Source organism: Gobio gobio (assembly GCF_949357685.1).
Source record: "Gobio gobio genome assembly, chromosome: 20".
NCBI lineage: Eukaryota > Metazoa > Chordata > Actinopteri > Cypriniformes > Gobionidae > Gobio > Gobio gobio.
The window spans coordinates 3,138,535-3,158,534 of NC_137113.1; the positions used below are offsets into that span (position 1 = coordinate 3,138,535).

At 36.1% G+C, this 20,000-nt stretch overlaps 1 protein-coding gene across 7 annotated transcripts in view; it reads left to right on the forward strand.

Moving 5' to 3' along the window:
- Positions 1 to 7,549: 7,549 nt before the first annotated feature.
- dlg5b.1 (discs, large homolog 5b, tandem duplicate 1) overlaps positions 7,550 to 20,000 on the forward strand; it is a 106,029-nt gene continuing 93,578 nt past the window's right edge. For all 7 annotated transcript variants that reach the window (XM_079801348.1, XM_079801351.1, XM_079801349.1 and 4 more), the window contains exon 1: positions 7,550 to 8,191. In XM_079801348.1, coding sequence (XP_079657474.1) covers positions 7,900 to 8,191 — 292 coding nt within the window. In that variant the 5' untranslated portion in view covers positions 7,550 to 7,899. The remainder of the gene's footprint in view (positions 8,192 to 20,000) is intronic.

The window sequence follows — 20,000 nt, forward strand, 5'->3', positions numbered from 1 at the left end:
CACACACACAAACACACACACAATTACTTGATTCTATAATGTTAAGTGCTTGAAAAACAAAACAAAAATGGGCAGCCATAGGAATGAATGGGAAAAACTGTAATTCCGAGCATATTGTTTTTTATTTGTCCAATAAATCCAACACAATGCAGATCATACATACACACAAATGAAGGAGTGAGCCTATACAACATTCTCAATGTGGCAAACACTCACACACACACACACACACACATCCACAAAAGCATTGAATTGAAAGCCATTGAATGAGCCTATAACAGTGAGTTTTATTTTTTTATTTTTGTCGAATAAAAAACAGTCCCTCACACATACACAAACAAATGAATTAAAGGAGCCAATAACTGGGCAATTAAAAAAAAAAATGTTAAAACATTGTTTTACAGAGTTCAGCCCATATGCAGCCATTGAGTTCTATTGCCATCTAGTGGCTATTGATATTGTAGCTTTAAAAAGAAATGAATACCATCATAAGTCACCAGATGTCACCAAACGCACCACATTTTTAGGTTTTGGATCTCTGGATTTACTGAAGTTAAAGAAATATTAATTATAACATAAAAATAAGCATATTTTACATAAAAAATATGGTACTTTTAGAGGTAAATAAATTAATTTATACCCCAAAAATAACAAAAAAGGCATATATTGATAGAATTAATTGTATCAAAGATAGTGATATAACATTTATTTTTTTAAATAATTGGGAATCACACTTGTGACTTTCGTGCCCAAATGTGTCCACAAGGGCGGGATTAATGGCTGGGTTGACGGTTAAAGGATGAGTTCACTTCAAAATGAATATTTCCCCCATCTCATCCAAGATGTTCATGTCTTTCTTTCTCCAGTGGAAATGAAGTTTTTTGAGGAAAACATTCCAGGATTTTTCTGCACGTAATGGACTTCAATGGGAACCAACGGTTGAAGATCCAAATCAATGCAGTTTCAGAGGAAGAGCTTCAGCGGCTCTGACCAATCCCAGAGGAATAGAGTCTGATCTAGACTAACCATCAGACACATTTTATAAAAAAATAAATATTTATATACTTTTTAACCTAAAATTGCACATTGGAAAGGTGACACTAAAGGTAGGTGGAAGTACTGTCCCTGCTCCGTGTTTACAAAGTGCACATGCGAACACTAATGAGCATCACATTCGCTATATTGCATGTAGTTGGAAGCGTGAACATTTTGAATCCACTCGTGTGTATAAAGCGAGCGTTTGAAGTGAATAGCTCCGTATGACTGCTCACTGCCAATATCAGTCGTTCCTCCATGTTGAATGAGTGACTTCACCACGTGACAGCAGCGAGCTGCCTCCTGATTGGTTAACGCGGCGCAAACAGACGTTCAGATTTTTCAACATTGGGCGTCACACGCAAATTCACTTCAAATGCGTGAATGCACAAAAAGCACCAAATAAGCACAAATTCATCGTTCGCGCGAACTGGACGTGTGAATGAGATAAAATCAATCGCGTCAATCGCGCCGCAGGACCTCCAGACGCACGTCAACGCCTCTTTACAGTGACTTAACATGGAAAACACTCACTCCAGACGCTCTATTTGTATTCGGTGTGAACGCAGCAAAATACAAACGTCCAATAGCAAAAAAAGGTTAAACAACGATGGGAATAGGAATAGAATCTGATCTAGACAAACCATCCGACATAAAAAAAACAAACACATTTATATACTTTTTGACTTAAATGGCTCATCTTGCGCTGCTCTGTGGAGCGCCACGGATTGCGTAATCCCATTAAAAAAAAGCCCAAGATGAGCCATTTAGTTTAAAAATATTTACAGTACTTTTTTTTCTTCTTTTCTTAATGTCTGATGGTTAGTCTAGATCAGACTCTATTCCTCTGGGATCGGTCAGAGCCGCTGAAGCTCTTCCTCTGAAACTGCATTGATTTGGATCTTCAGCCGTTGGTTCCCATTGAAGTCCATTATGTGCAGAAAAATCCTGGAATGTTTTCCTCAAAAAACTTCATTTCCTCTGAAGAAAGACAGACATGAACATCTTTGATGAGAAGGGGTGAGGAAACTATCAGGAAATGTTCATTTTGAAGTGAACTCATCCTTTCATAAAAATGCAACTGTTTATTGTTTGTTAGGGTTAGCTTGGGTCATAACGCTTTAGTAATTTATTAGTAAATGTTAAAATTAATATCTAGTAAGATTAATACAAGTATTTTTCATAGTTCATGTTAAAAGTAGACTTTGACTGTAAAAAAACAAAACAAAGATGGGCGACGCACCTTCACTCTCTTCCACTGTAGAAAAGTGAAGCCGCCAATGTCCATATATGGCGCTGAGGCCCCGCCCACACTCAGAATCCTCCCGCAGTTTCTCCTGAAGCCGATATAGAAGTGACTTAAACTGCAGTTCATGGACTGGCCACTAGAGGAGCAGAATCTCATTGAGCTCATGTTAAAATGCCCAACTTTACAGCAGAAGAACACATGTTTACAGTCTGGGACACATTGTGCTTTTGGTCTGTACGGCTAATTTTGCCCTTCATGACGACTGTGGCGGGGGGGGTTATTTATAACTCATTCGTTTACATTATATAAAGCCTTAAAGTTCTGCATAATTAAGGGCGTGGCCACTTGATTGCCGCTATGGTTGAGCTAGGTGGGGGTGGTTTCAGCAACCAGGCACCTCAGCTCCGCCCACTTCCCGCCTCTTTGCCCATTTTCGCTGCCAAGATGGCGACGGCCGGCCCCGCCCACTTCAGGCTTCAAAAATGCTCTTCAGAAACCTGCAGGTGACACTTCGTCCATATTTTTTTACACTCTATGGTTAGTACAGTTTCTACAGAACAACTCATGTCGATGTGAAATAGTTATGGAAACGTAGAATTTAAAGATAAAGCTCCAATCTCATCCTGAAAATCCCGAAAAAAGTCTGTTGGTGCCTCAGTGACACACACACACACAATAAATATTTAGGTAATTAAACGTGTAAGGAGATAAATAATTAAATAAATAAAACGAATGGGGGAATAAGTAAAATTTTAAAGGAAATGCTGAACTGAAAGTTGACCATTTTACTTTTATTTATTTTTTCATTTTTGAATGTAGCTCTGTATTTATTTTTCCTTGGCGCAACATGCTAATGAGGAGGTGTCAATCAAACATCAGAAGGCGGTCTCTATGTCACCATTGGCTGATGGCTGTTGACGCCCTCCTCATTAGCATATTACGCCAAGGAAAAATAAATACAGAGCTATATTCAAAAATGATTAAACGGTTAAACTTTCAGTTTTATCATTTCCTTTAAAAAATATATATATTTTCCCCAACATTAATTTTTTAAAATGTAATTATTTATCTCCATGCACATGTATTTATTTATACAGGAATATGTGTATTTTTGGGTTTATTTATTTATTTGCATATTTATTTATTTATTTATTGTTTTTGCAGGTTTCATCCCCAACAAAAAAGTGACATCTTGTACCTTTAACTAATATAGTTAACTAGTGGAACATGATTTGTTGTGTGTGCTTGCTTATTTAAAAGTGCAAACTGTAGCAGTGTGACATAAACATAGATTGAATTTGCATTTCAAAAGCATTTTCATCCTTGCAAAGCATAAACAAAGAACATCATTCATTCATTTTTTCAGGGCATCTTCTCCATTAACACCCTGGTTGGTCAATGCTGAGGTTCTCTGATTGGATGATCCCGAGTGATTCGATTGGACGAACAGGACCTCAGGCCTTCCATACTGTGTGCTGCTCCATTAGTGTACATTGACATCATCCGGGTGTTTTGGCTGTGGTCATCTGAATCCATTTGCCTGACACAATTCCAAATGCCATCTGTGATCAGGCATATATTCAGTCTGTTTGATTGCTGTAAACTGGGGTTGTATCAGGGAGATTATGTGAAGCGGACTCTGTAATCTGATCTTCAGATTTAAACATTCAATGCCTCAAAGTTTATAGCATATCCGACAAGAATAACATATAAATATCATCAACAAATCCTCTCATATCAGGCAGATTCTGCCTCCATTTACAGAGACGGCAGGGATTTAAATGATGCAATACAGAGCACTTTTCATTAACGTCAGTTCGGGGCATTATGATATCGTTATGAAGTATATGAATATGGTAATTGTTCATTATGATAGTGTATGAATATGGTAATTGTTCATTATGATAGTGTATGAATATGGTAATCACTCATTATGATAGTATATGAATATGGTAATTGTTCATTATGATAGTATATGAATATGGTAATCGCTCATTATGATAGTGTATGAATATGGTAATCGCTCATTATGATAGTATATGAATATGGTAATCGCTCATTATGATAGTGTATGAATATGGTAATCGCTCATTATGATAGTGTATGAATATGGTAATCGCTCATTATGATAGTATATGAATATGGTAATCGCTCATTATGATAGTGTATGAATATGGTAATCGCTCATTATGATTGTGTATGTGAATATGGTAATCGCTCATTATGATAGTGTATGAATATGGTAATTGTTCATTATGATCGCATATGAATATGGTAATCGCTCATTATGATAGTGTATGAATATGGTAATCGCTCATTATGATAGTGTATGAATATGGTAATCGTTCATTATGATAGTGTATGAATATGGTAATCGTTCATTATGATAGTATATGAATATGGTAATCGCTCATTATGATAGTGTATGAATATGGTAATCGCTCATTATGATAGTATATGAATATGGTAATCGCTCATTATGATAGTGTATGAATATGGTAATCGCTCATTATGATAGTGCATGAATATGGTAATCGCTCATTATGATAGTGTATGAATATGGTAATCGCTCATTATGATAGTATATGAATATGGTAATTGCTCATTATGATAGTGTATGAATATGGTAATCGCTCATTATGATAGTGTATGTGAATATGGTAATCGCTCATTATGATAGTGTATGAATATGGTAATCGCTCATTATGATAGTGTATGAATATGGTAATTGTTCATTATGATAGTGTATGAATATGGTAATCGTTCATTATGATAGTGTATGAATATGGTAATCGTTCATTATGATAGTATATGAATATGGTAATTGCTCATTATGATAGTGTATGAATATGGTAATCGTTCATTATGATAGTGTATGAATATGGTAATCTCTCATTATGATAGTATATGAATATGGTAATCGCTCATTATGATAGTATATGAATATGGTAATCGTTCATTATGATAGTATATGAATATGGTAATTGTCACATGAGCACTGCTCCTTTCAGGTCCTCATCTCACACATCAGGATGTTTTATCTCAGGCATCAAATTACACCTGGATCAATCCTGCTAAACTACTATCAGTGTAAGCAGTGTTGGGGAAAGTTACTTTGAAAAGTAATGCATTATAATATTGCGTTACTCCCTTAAAAAGTAACTAAATGAGTTACTTAGTTACTTTTTCAGAAAATTAATGCGATACGTTACTTTTGCGTTACTTTTCTCATCTAGGCTGGGCTTGTTTTTTTTTTTTTTTGTGCAACGGTAAAGACCTCTTCATCCCAAAATTGAAATAATAAGCCTCAGGCTGAGGTAAAAATGCAGATTCCCTCATGAACAGTAGAGGGCGCAGCTCTGGATAATGGTAGAATAGGACGCAGGAGAAAAAAGTTTACCAATAAAAACAAAAAATCTTGTAATTTTCATCATCAAAGGTCAGCAGCAAGACATTGGTCAATTAAATATAAAGGTAGATTATGCATAAAAATAGTGGTTTTATTTAACTTTTAATTATTGGAGGTTTGCATAGTTCTCTGATTTTGCATTTGACTGATTTTATTAATTTTGAGGAGTACAGAATCTTTATTGTGCAAGTGAGATAAATAAATGCTCACATTTAGTCTAGAACTACAATAACCCTCATGTTCACACACACACACACACCTCTGCACTTATTTTCCTCAACATGGGGGCAGGAGAGCTGTCAGTCAAATTAATGTGAAAAAGTAACTCAGATATTTTGTTGTAAATTTTAAAAGTAATGCGTTACTTTACTAGTTACTTGGAAAAAGTAATCTGATTACGTAACTCAAGTTACTTGTAATGCGTTACCCCCAACACTGTGTGTGTATATATATATATATATATGTGTGCTAAACTACATGTTACTGGATGCTGCAATACACAATGAATTTAAACAATGACAAACTGATGATGTTCTTTGATTGAAACATATTCAGATTTTCTTTTTTTAAATTGGTCAAAATGACGTCAGATTGACGTTGCATTTTGGTTGAAAATTAAAATCGGGTTGACGTCAGAACCCAACGTCTGTCCAACGTTTGAGATTGACGTCAATATGACGTTGAATTGAGACGTTGGCTCAACGTTGTATTTTGGTTACTTTACAACACAACCTAAAACCAACAAAATATAAACATCAGCTGATGTCGGTTTTGGTTAAAGTTGGCATTAGACATTGAGCTGACATTGAATTTTGGTCACCGAAATGTTTATTTTGAAAAATCCCAGTTCCTTAATGACATCACCTGACAGGAAGTGACATCATTTTTGGAGGGAAATCAGCAGTGGATTCTGTGATGTTTTGTGGTGTTAGTTTGTGTCTCTCTATTTGATTATATATTGAATATCAAAATATAAATATGATATTTCAAAAGATATAAAAAGTAAAAAAAATATGAAAATGACCTTTAAAATGAAGTTTAAATCCCTTTTGTTGAAATGGTTTATTATGCAGTATTGTGTGTGTTTTCCGTGGACCGTGAGTGTGTGTTGAGCAGCGTTCTGGTTACACATTACACAGCACAAGAGTTAACAATGGAAAATCAAACATTAGATCTAGGATTGTGTCATAAATATCATATTATCTGCGCTTTGTGGACTTTACTGTTTAAACCACAACCAAATAAAATGCAAAATAACCTTGGCAACAGGAAACAAAAAAAGGTTTTTATTTTCTCAACTTATTGATTTGTGCATTTTTTTAATTCAACACGCAGCTTAACATTAATGACTATAATAATTAATAATAAATATTTTTTTGAGTTAATTAGTTCCATGCAATTATTTTTTTTCAATTAATTTGCAATTAAACAGTACAAACATTATACATAATAATAATAATAATAATAATTATAATAATAATAATCAGGCATTTAATATGAACTCTCACAAAAATAACACGTTTTATAATTTTTTTAAGTTTTTTTTAATTGAAATGACATCATTTTTTAAGAGTTGACATTTACAGGAAAAGCATCAAAGAAAAAAAAAACATGAAAGTGTTTTGTTACTTTGTACTCATCTGTAAATGATGAAATAACCTCTCCAGTGAACGCCTAGGTGTTTTATCGGAAGCCCCGCCCCTCTCTGGTTCCCCTCCCATTTTAACTGTTTTGAGTGGCATGTAGCAGCCCCGCCCCTTTCTCGTTCCCTCCTGTTGAACCGGTTTGATTGGCAGGCGGTAGCCCCGCCCCGGCCTCCGTTCCCCTCCCGCTCCTAGGCTTTGATTGGCAGATGATAGCAGCTGCGGAGTTGTGGAGTCATGGCGGAGCTCCGCCGCACCTCTGATCATTGGAGTTACGGCGATAATTTGTGATAAACTGTCAAACTTTAAAACTAATTTAAAATGATCGAAAGCGAGTTAAAGTTACGAGCGCCGTCGGACCGCCGTCAAGCGATTTGAAACCGAGAACTGGCAAAGATGTGAGACTCTCCGGAGCCGAAGAAGAAGAAAAAACCGTTGGAGTCTCTCCTAAAGTCGCAAATATGGCTTCTTGCTTCTTTCAACTTCACACAAAAAACTCTTTAACCGGAGCGTCGTTGTTTTCAGCGCTTTGTGTCGCTCTGTAGCGGACCGGACCGGGTGTGATGGATCCCAAGCACAAAGAGTTGTTAGAGCAGTGCCAGCAAAAGTTGTCGGAGTCCGTCACAGATGTGGATCGGGTTCTGGAGCTGCTGGCCCAGTCAGGCTGCCTGAGCCCGGCCGAGCGCGCGGAGCTCGACTGCAACTGCTCCAGCAGCGCCGAGAAGGTCCATCTGCTCCTCAAGACCCTGGTGGAGAAGAAGGAGCGGGATCATTTCCAGGAGTTCTGCTGGGCTCTGGAGAAAACCCACCCGGTGCTGCTCAGCGCTCTGCTGCCCCCGAACAACCACAACACGGGTAAACACATCCACTGGGAAAACTCCCAGAACTATCCAGGCGGGATTACTAGTCAAGTTAGTGGGTTGTCATTCCAGAAATATATCCAGGGAAGTGTTATTTAACCAGGACCAACAATACAAGAACTGATAATAGTGATATGAACAATCATCCATCCATCCATCTGTCTATCTGTCTGTCCTTTTATTGTTCTATCTATCTATCTATCTATCTATCTATCTATCTATCTATCTATCTATCTATCTATCTATCTATCTATCTATCTATCTATCTATCTATCTATCTGTCTATCTATCTGTCTATCTGTCTATCTATCTGTCTGTCTGTCTGTCTGTCTGTCTGTCTGTCTGTCTTTTTATCGTTCTATCTGTCTGTCTATCCTTTTTTAGTTCTATCTATCTATCTGTCTGTCTATCTTTTATAGTTCTGTCTGTCTGTCTGTCTGTCTGTCTGTCTGTCTGTCTGTCTGTCTGCCTGCCTGCCTGCCTGTCTGTATATCCTTTTATTATTCTATCTATCTGTCTGTCTATCCTTTTATAGTTCTATCTATCTATCTATCTATCTATCTATCTATCTATCTATCTATCTATCTATCTATCTATCTGTCTGTCTGTCTGTCTGTCTGTCTGTCTGTCTGTCTGTCTGTCTGTCTGTCTGTCTATCCTTTTATAGTTCTATCTATCTATCTATCTATCTGTCTGTCTGTCTGTCTGTCTGTCTGTCTGTCTGTATCCTTTTATTGTTCTATCTATCTATCTATCTATATATCTATCTGTCTGTCTGTCTGTCTGTCTGTCTGTCTGTCTGTCTGTCTGTATATCCTTTTATTGTTCTATCTATCTATCTATCTATCTATCTATCTATCTGTCTGTCTGTCTGTCTGTCTGTCTGTCTGTCTGTCTGTCTGTCTGTCTGTCTGTCTGTCTGTCTGTCTGTCCTTTTATAGTTCTATCTATCTATCTATCTATCTGTCTGTCTGTCTGTCTGTCTGTCTGTATCCTTTTATTGTTCTATCTATCTATCTATCTATCTATATATCTATCTGTCTGTCTGTCTGTCTGTCTGTCTGTCTGTCTGTCTGTCTGTCTGTCTGTCTGTATATCCTTTTATTGTTCTATCTATCTATCTATCTATCTATCTATCTATCTATCTATCTATCTATCTATCTATCTATCTATCTATCTATCTATCTATCTGTCTGTCTGTCTGTCTGTCTGTCTGTCTGTCTGTCTGTCTGTCTGTCTGTCTGTCTGTCTATCGTTCCATCCATCCATCTATCTGAATATTTCATAACTTTTTCAATACCTATCGTTCTAATGTTCTATCGTCTGTCTGTCTCTTTCATTCCATCCATCCGAATCTGAAGTGTGTTTTTATATTTTAGGTAATTTTTGACTGTACACTTACATTTTTAGGTACACAAATTCAAAATGGTCTATATATATATATATGATAATACAAAAGCTGCATGCATAATAATTGTGCATGCTCTGTTAAAGTATCATTTAGAATAGTTGATGCACTTTATTTGAAGGTGTCAGTGTAAGATATATTAACTATGGCGGGTCAGTTGCATGTACTTATGCATAATTTACTGTTATTACTCTGGTAAGTACATGTAAAGATGTGTTACCGTATAGTTTTAGCACGTCACATTGCTGCATTTATTGATGTCATGACATGTAATGTCAAATGTATGTAATATTTGGGGTAGGTTCTTTGAGTCGAGCGGCTTGCACTGGATGTGGTCAGACAGATGCTGAGATGGACTCTGTGAATCTGCCGTGCGAAACATCGTACAGTAAATGTGTTACAGATGTTTCTAAGATTCCTGCGGCCAAAAAGACTCATCAGACGTGCAGGGATTTAGCCATAAGCCAGGGATAGCTGCTGTCTATAAAATAATGCAGCTTAAAGCTGGATCAAATGACATTACCTAGAAAGCCATTAAAGCCATGTTACAGGAATCTGATTGGATGACACAGAAACACAGCCGCCCCAGACTGAAGGAAACACTCGTTTGTTCTGTTAAATGGAGCATTGCTGATCAATCACATAAGTTGGAGATCTTTGATGGTGGTCAGCCGTCTGTTGGGCTTGTGTGTCCCATGACTCTGGGCTGTTTTTAATCGTGCTTTAATTTACAAATAGTAGAGATTAGGGCTGAACGATTTTGGAAAAAAATCTAATTGCGATTTTTTTTTAACCAATATTGCGATTGCGATTTAATATGCGATTATTTTTTAAACTCTTTATCTTCTGTATTATTCAACAATACCTTATTGTATAGTAATGGTGGAAATCTTTAATTGGTACCTCACAATCCGATTCCGATTCTGGGAGTCACAATCCGATTCCAAAACAATTCTTGAACTTTTTCCTTTTTAAGTTTTTAATAAATTTATAAGATTAATATTAATAATTAATATGTTTTTTATTATGATATATGTAATTATAAGCTTTTTAAAATAACTACACATTATAACATTTTAATTAAAACAATTGCATGTTAATAATTTTAAATATATAAACTAATATAGCTGCAAAACATAAAGTAGTAAATCATAAAGAGAAACAAAAAAACATATTACAAGCAATGAACAAAGAGTGCTTTTAGTATTTAAGAGCAGTGTTGGTGGTAACGCATTACAAGTAACTTGAGTTACGTAATAATATTACTTTTTCAAGTAACTAGTAAAGTAACGCATTACTTTTCAAATTTACAACAAAATATCTGAGTTACTTTTTCAAAAAAGTAACGCAAGTTACTTTTTCACATTTATTTGACTGACAGCTCTCCTGCCCCCATGTTGTGAAAAATAAGTAGAAAGGCGTTGTGTGTGTGTGTGTGTGTGTGTGTGTGTGTGAAGATGAGGGTTATTGTAGTTCTAGACTAACTCGCACAATAAAGATTCTGTACTCCTCAAAATGAATAAAATCAGTCAAATGCAAAATCAGAGTACTCAAACCTCAAATATATAAATGTTAAATAGAACAAATATTTTTATGCATTTAATCTACCTTTATTGACCAATGTCGTGCTGCTGACCTTTGATGATTCAGTTAAGCCATGAGCAAAAATTATTAGATTTTTTGTTTTTATTGGTAAAACGTTTTTCTCCTGCGTCCTATTCTTCCATTATCCAGAATGGCAGCACATTTATACCTCAGCCTGAGGCCTATTATTTCAATTTTGGTATGAAGAGGTCTTTACATTAGCACAAAAAAGGACTTTTTTTGCTATTAAAAAACAAAACTAAAAAGCAAGCCCAGCCCAGGTGAGAAAAAGTAACGCAAAAGTAACGTAACGCATTACTTTTCTTAAAAAGTAACCAAGTAACTCAATTAGTTACTTTTTAAGGGAGTAACACAATATTGTAATGCATTAATTTTCAAAGTAACTTTCCCCAACACTGCTTAAGAGTGTCTGAACTGAGTGATTTTTCTCTTTCTCAGCTTTACTGTTTGATTATTAAACATGACATCATAGACAGCGGGAGACCTGCATTCACACTAATGCACAGATCTCTTTTGAAATATAAGATGTTTTTGCCCTGTCTGTTTAATTCATTAGACATTACTGATGGTGTTTACATAAATTTTGCGTCATAAAAGCATTTTGAGACGCGCACAGACGCGTGCTCGCGAGCACTCTTCACAATGCGCCGCGTGAGCATTTGAAATGGAAAGCCTTCTGTCAGTGAGTTTCTAACGACATGAATGAAGCCTTCGTTGAGCGTTTGTAAGGAAAATATTCAATTCAATTCAATTCAATTCAAATTTATTTGTATAGCGCTTTTCACAATACACATTGTTTCAAAGCAGCTTCACAGAAAGTGCATTTCATAAATGTACATTGAAAAATGTTAGAAAGAGAATGTTAAAGAAAAATGTTAGGATAAGTTAATCAATCATGTATTATTTTAGGCCATAACAATGCTGGCGTTGAGTCGTCTCTTCACAGGCGTCGAGTCGTCTCATCACAGGTGTCGGGGCATCCGAAGTCTCCATGAGAGGCTGGATACAAACTGGAGCTGACGAACTAGTTACCCGACTAGTGTCCCGAGATAACAACAGAAAAGCAGATGGGAAATAATTAGCATAGCTGCTGTTCAGAATATTAATGCTGTTGGTGCGATTTAACTGTAGTATAAAACTTATTTATAATGTGAATGCTTGGCTAAAGAGATGCGTCTTTAATCTAGTTTTAAACTGGGACAGCGAGTCTGAACCTCGAACAATATCAGGAAGATTATTCCAGAGTTTAGGAGCTAAATGTGAAAATGCCCTCCCTCCTTTAGTGGACTTAGATATCCTAGGAATGACCAGAAGCCTCGAGTTTAGTGATCTTAAAGAGCGCGATGGATTGTAGGGCGATAGAAGATCCGTTAAATACACTGGAGCTAAACCATTTAGGGCTTTATAGGTCAGTAGCAATACTTTGTAATTGATACGGAACTTAATAGGTAACCAGTGTAGAGATGATAAAATTGGTGTTATATGATCATATTTTCTTGACCTAGTAAGAACTCTAGCAGCTGCGTTTTGGACTAACTGTAGTTTGTTTATTGATGATGCAGGACAACCAGCTAATAAAGCATTACAGTAATCTAGTCTCGAGGTCATGAATGCATGAACTAACTTTTCTGCATCAGAAATAGATAGCATGTTACGTAGCTTGGCAATGTTTCTAAGGTGGAAAAATGCCGTTCTTGTAACATATGAAATATGACTTTCGAAAGACAAGTTGCGGTCTAATATAACACCCAGGTCTCTTACTGTAGTGGATAAAGCGACAGGACATCCTTCCAAGGTAAAGTTGTATTGTGAGAGGTTTTGTGGGCAGTTTTTTGGACCAATAAGTAATACCTCCGTTTTATCTGAATTTAATAGCAGAAAATTACATGTCATCCAGTGTTTAATATCATCAACACACGCTGTCAGTTTAGATAATTTAGCGTTTTCATCTGGTCGTGATGAAATATATAATTGAGTGTCATCAGCATAACAGTGGAAATTAATTCCATGTTTTCTTATAATATTACCAAGTGGCAGCATATATATTGAGAATAGCAGAGGGCCTAGCACGGATCCTTGCGGCACCCCATAGTCTACTGATGTTATCTTTGATTTTTCCCCATTTAGACAGACAAAATGGTAGCGGTCTGATAAATACGATCTAAACCAGTTTAATGCCTGTCCCTGAACACCAGTGTAATTTTGAAGTCGATCTAATAGTATTTTATGATCTATAGTATCGAACGCAGCACTAAGATCGAGTAGAACTAGTATTGAGATACAGCCTTGATCAGAAGCGGCGGGCGGGCGAGAACACACACTGTAAGCGTGACATCAGTTTCTCACAGCGCTTATCCTGTGCAAAGAAGCCTGCGAATGTCATTGCAATTCGCGCCGTCAACCTTTCCGAACGTTATGAAATATTATTTTATGGTTCGTGCGTGATTGTGTGTGTGTGTGAGAGAGAGATATATAATGGAAGCAATCAGAATACAGAATCTGTCTGTCTGTCTATCCTTTTATAGTTCTATCTATCTATCTGTCTGTCTGTCTGTCTGTCTGTCTGTCTGTCCTTTTATTGTTCTATCTGTCTGTCTGTCTATTCTTTTATAGTTCTATCTATCTGTCTGTCTTGTCTGTCTGTCTGTCCTTTTATTGTTCTATCTATCTGTCTGTCTGTCTGTCTATCCTTTTTTAGTTCTATCTATCTATCTATCTGTCTGTCTGTCTGTCCTTTTATTTTTCTATCTGTCTATCTATCCTTTTATTGTTCTATCTGTCTGTCTGTCTGTCCTTTTATTTTTCTATCTGTCTATCTATCCTTTTATTGTTCTATCTGTCTGTCTGTCTGTCTGTCTGTCTGTCTATCCTTTTATTGTTCTATCTGTCTGTCTGTCTGTCCTTTTATTTTTCTATCTGTCTGTCTATCCTTTTATAGTTCTGTCTGTCTGTCTGTCTGTCTGTCTGTCTGTCTATCCTTTTTTAGTTCTATCTGTCTATCTGTCTATCTGTCTGTCTGTCTGTCTGTCTGTCTGTCCTTTTATTTTTCTATCTGTCTATCTATCCTTTTATTGTTCTATCTGTCTGTCTGTCTATCCTTTTATAGTTCTATCTGTCTGTCTGTCTGTCTATCCTTTTTTAGTTCTATCTGTCTATCTGTCTGTCTGTCTGTCTATCCTTTTATTGTTCTATCTGTCTGTCTATCTATCCTTTTATTGTTCTATCTGTCTGTCTGTCTATCCTTTTATTGTTCTATCTGTCTATCTGTCTATCTGTCTATCTGTCTATCTGTCTGTCTGTCCTTTTATTTTTCTATCTGTCTATCTATCCTTTTATTGTTCTATCTGTCTGTCTGTCTGTCTATCCTTTTATTGTTCTATCTGTCTGTCTATCTATCCTTTTATTGTTCTATCTGTCTGTCTGTCTATCCTTTTATTGTTCTATCTGTCTGTCTGTCTGTCTGTCTGTCCTTTTATTTTTCTATCTGTCTGTCTATCTATCCTTTTATAGTTCTATCTGTCTGTCTATCTATCCTTTTATAGTTCTATCTGTCTGTCTATCTATCCTTTTATTGTTCTATCTCTCTGTCTGTCTATCCTTTTATAGTTCTGTCTGTCTGTCTGTCTGTCTGTCTGTCTATCCTTTTTTAGTTCTATCTGTGTCTATCTGTCTCTCTGTCCTTTTATTGTTCAATCTGTCTGTCTGTCTATTCTTTTATTTTTCTATCTGTCTGTCTATCTATCCTTTTATTGTTCTATCTGTCTGTCTGTCTATTCTTTTATAGTTCTATCTATCTATCTATCTATCTATCTATCTATCTATCTATCTATCTATCTATCTATCTATCTATCTATCTATCTATCTATCTATCTATCTATCTATCTATCTATCTATCTATCTATCTATCTATCTATCTATCTATCTATCTATCTATCTATCTATCTATCTATCTATCTATCTATCTATCTGTCTGTCTGTCTGTCTATCTGTCTGTCTGTCTGTCTGTCTGTCTGTCTGTCTGTCTGTCTGTCCTTTTATAGTTCTATCTATCTATCTATATCTATCTATCTATCTATCTATCTATCTATCTATCTATCTATCTATCTATCTATCTATCTATCTATCTATCTATCTATCTATCTATCTATCTATCTATCTATCTATCTATCTATCTATCTATCTATCTATCTGTCTGTCTGTCTGTCTGTCTGTCTGTCTGTCTGTCTGTCTGTCTGTCTGTCTGTCTGTCTGTCTGTCTGTCTGTCTGTCTGTCTGTCTGTCTGTCTGTCTGTCTGTCTGTCTGTCTGTCTGTCTGTCTGTCTGTCTGTCTGTCTGTCTGTCTGTCTGTCTGTCTGTCTGTCTGTCTGTCTGTCTGTCTGTCTGTCGTTCCATCCATCCATCCATCGTTCTATCATTCCTTCCATCCATCTTTCTGAATATTTCATAACTTTTTCAATACCTATCGTTCTAATGTTCTATCGTCTGTCTGTCTCTTTCATTCCATCCATCCGAATCTGAAGTGTGTTTTTATATTTTAGGTAATTTTTGACTGTACACTTACATTTTTAGGTACACAAATTCAAAATGGTCTATATATATATATATATGATAATACAAAAGCTGCATGCATAATAATTGTGCATGCTCTGTTAAAGTATCATTTAGAATAGTTGATGCGCTTTATTTGAAGGTGTCAGTGTAATTATATATTAACTATAGGGTTTGGTGGCGGGTCAGTTGCATGTACTTATGCATAATTTACTGTTATTACTATGGTAAGTACATGTAAAGATGTGTTACCGTATAGTTTTAGCACGTCACATTGCTGCATTTATTGATGTCATGACATGTAATGTCAAATGTATGTAATATTTGGGGTAGGTTCTTTGAGTGGAGCGGTTTGCACTGGATGTGGTCAGACAGATGCTGAGATGGACTCTGTGAATCTGCCGTGCGAAACATCGTACAGTCAATTCAGATGTTCTGATTCGATTCGATTTCGATTCTCGATTCAACTTCGTTTCAACTCAATGAATATAGATTTAATTCAAATACCCTACTATATTTATAAAAAAGAACAGTGAACATGAGTTTACAAGTGGGCAATTAAAAAGAAATTAAGAGCCACAAACCTGTATATTAAACTCTTTTTATTTTAGGTACACTTGGGTAGGCCTACATTAAAACAGAACCCATCTCTATATTTCAAATGCATACAATTATGTTAAATACAATACAATTTTGTTTTTATGGATATTTTGATACACTTATTCTAAAACATAAAAAGGATATTGGATGATTTTCAGCAATTTTCAGTAAAGGACAAGCATTTCTTGCGATTTAGCCGACTAAGCGATTTAGCTTGAGAATCGATTTTGAACCGACCACATTTTAAAAAACGATTAATCGAAAATCTATTTTTTTGCCCAGCCCGTAATTACAACCGGATCTTCTCGCACTTGAACAACTCTCAAAAAATAAGTGTCCTGGAAAGAAGTAGAAATAACAAATAACTGCTTTATGAAACAAAACATTACAATTTGACCTTTTTCTCTTTTTTACTTGTCTTACAAAAGTCAAAAGATCCTATGAATGAACAAACCTGAAGTGTACAATACTCCTCCAAATAATAGTTCAGTAATTGGGTAATAAATGTTGCCAGCTAGGGATGTCACGGTACCAAAATTACAGTAATCGGTACCAATACCATAAAAATCTTGCTTTAATTTAAAAAATAGGTTCCTGAGTGATTGTGTCCGCAGTCCTCAATTATATAAAACCCCTATAGAATCGACAGCAAATCCCTTTTTCCCATTGATTTTTAGCGATAACATATAGACTTGTTCTGCTTTACTGGGAACGCCCACAAAACGCCATCTCCTCCATATGCCGTGGGGGAAGACGAGCCATTAGAATGAACCCTTGTTAGACGCTTTATCTTTACTCTTTGTAATGATTATGATTTATTTTTGCTTGATGCAGTTTCCCTGTGGCGTTTCTGCACCTCTAGTGAGTTAAAAAACCCTGATCTGAAGTTTAATAACAGACGGAGACGTTTGTCCATTACAATCAAACATCTGCTCTACAGGATTCTGGTGTTACTGTAAAGATTAAAACAAGAGATTTCATTCATTGCAATGGCAAAAGTTTGTTGAACAAAACGCCAACAAAGTCATACACATAGGCATAGGTGTGGGAATCTCTAGGCACCTCACGATTCGATTCGATTAAGATTCAGAGGCTGCGATGCGATTATAAAACGATTATCGATGCATGTTTTTCTCTATACAGATTTTCTTTTTTCTCTATTGGTAATTTTAAAGCAAAGTATTTGTAATGACCCATAATGAATTTACTTGCAATATTTTGTATTAATTAAACAAATAGAAGTGTTATAGAAAGGTTACATTTGCCAGAATATGTCCCAACATTCGAAGAACCAACAGGAAACGTGTAGCAGCATACTTGTAAATTAATACTGACTTCAGCATATTCTAAATCACTAACATAAAGTAATGAGCAAAACCCTCCTGTTATGTGCAATGAATAATATAATCCTTCAGACATAAACATAAAATAAAAATGTTGCTGTACCAAAATCACAGCTTTTATACATATATAAAAATATAGAATTCTGTACCAGCAGCTCTCATACAAAAGTAATGCTTGTGGACTTCAGCATATTCTGAATAACTATATATACAATAACTTATACACAAATAAAGTCTAGCACAGACAATTGTTTGCTCTATACCACAATAAAAAAATATTTTATGCAACGAACATCTGAACACTAAATTAATATCTGCAGAGAATACGGATGCAAATCCTTGACCATCAAATTAGCGATTGAGTTAGTGGTCCTCTGGTTGGCAGCGTCTAACGTTACCGGTTCAGCCAAACGTTGGAAACGTGGGATAAGCAGTGTTGGGGAAAGTTACTTTGAGAAGTAATGCATTACAATATTGTGTTACTCCCTTAAAAAGTAACTAATTGAGTTACTTAGTTACTTTTTAAGAAAAGTAATGCGTTACGTTACTTTTGCGTTACTTTTTCTCACCTGGGCTGGGCTTGTTTTTTGGGGGGTTTTTATAACAAAAAAGTTATATTTTTGTGCAAATGTGAAGACCTTTTCATACCAAAATTGAAATAATAAGCCTCAGGCTGAGGTAAAAATGCAGATTCCCTCATGAACAGTAGAGGGCGCAGCTCTGGATAATGGTAGAATAGGACGCAGGAGAAAAAAGTTTTACCAATAAAAACAAAAAATCTAGTAATTTTCATCATCAAAGGTCAGCAGCAAGACATTGGAAAATTAAATATAAAGGTAGATTATGCATAAAAATATTTGTTTTATTTAACATTGAATTATTGGAGGTTTGTATAGTTCTCTGATTTTGCATTTGACTGATTTTATTCATTTTGAGGAGTACAGAATCTTTATTGTGCAAGTGAGATAAATAAATGCTCACATTTAGTCTAGATCTACAATAACCCTCATGTTCACACACACACACACACACACACACACACACACACACACACACACACACACACACACACACACACACACACACACACACACACACACACACACACACACACACACACACACACACACACACGCCTCTGCACTTATTTTCCTCAACATGGGGGAAGGAGAGCTGTCAGTCAAATTAATGTGAAAAAGTAACTTGCGTTATTTTTCAGATATTTTGTTGTAAATTTGAAAAGTAATGCGTTACTTTACTAGTCACTTGGAAAAAGTAATATTATTACGTAACTCAAGTTACTTGTAATGCGTTACCCCCAACACTGGTGATATGGTTTCGCGGGTTTCGAAAATATTTTAGTTTAGTTTGACACAACTTGCATATAGTGTGGCTCTTGTCCAGGTTATTTTCCCCTTCGACTTATAGAAGCCAATTTGCTTCCATATATACGGCAGCTTTTAATGCAGAGGGTGCCGGTCTGATGTGGCTCAGTTATCATGCGTCTCTGTTATGTGCTCGCTGACGCCACAGGCGGTCCGGGCGCGCGCTTCAGAGTTGCGCCTTTTGCGTTCCGTCAACATTCATTACGCTATCAACATTTAGATTTTTTTTAAATTTGTGAATCGATTCAGAATCGTCCACGTCCGCATCGCGATGCATCTAAGAATCAAAATTTTCCCCCACCCCTTGTCACTGGACTCAATTTATCGTTAAAGCAGTTTTTCCCGATGAGCGATCACAGCCACATAATGCGCGAGGTTATTAATGTACAACACACTCAGAAGTCTTCTTTATTTCATGATGGGATGGACTGGGCTCATGCTTGTGCTTCAAGCTGATAGTCACATCACATGTACGACACTTATTCCCACAAATATTACACCACATAATAGCGGCTACTTCATAAATCACAGTCTTTTGATGAAGACGGCTGCTATAAAAAAAGTAAATAAAAACTTCGCTATTGTCAGTAATTCTAATAATATTGTGGCAGTGACATGTCAATTTCACAGCACAAGACACGTTTTATGATCATTTTAAAATGTTAAATGTATGTAAAATATACTTTTAATCCATTAAATTGAGGAACACTTAACGTCTTCATGGAAAGACTGGGTGAGTTATGAGGTTGGCCTGTCTATATGGGGTTCGGCGGAGCTGCATGTGTTCTGATGAGTAAATGACACTCTGGCCATTGATTCCGTTGGGTCGTTTATCAGTCACAGAAACTGTACGGACAATCCCTATACGGCTCAGTTTTTCAATAGATCTTGCTCAGTCGAGCGGCAGAAGTGATT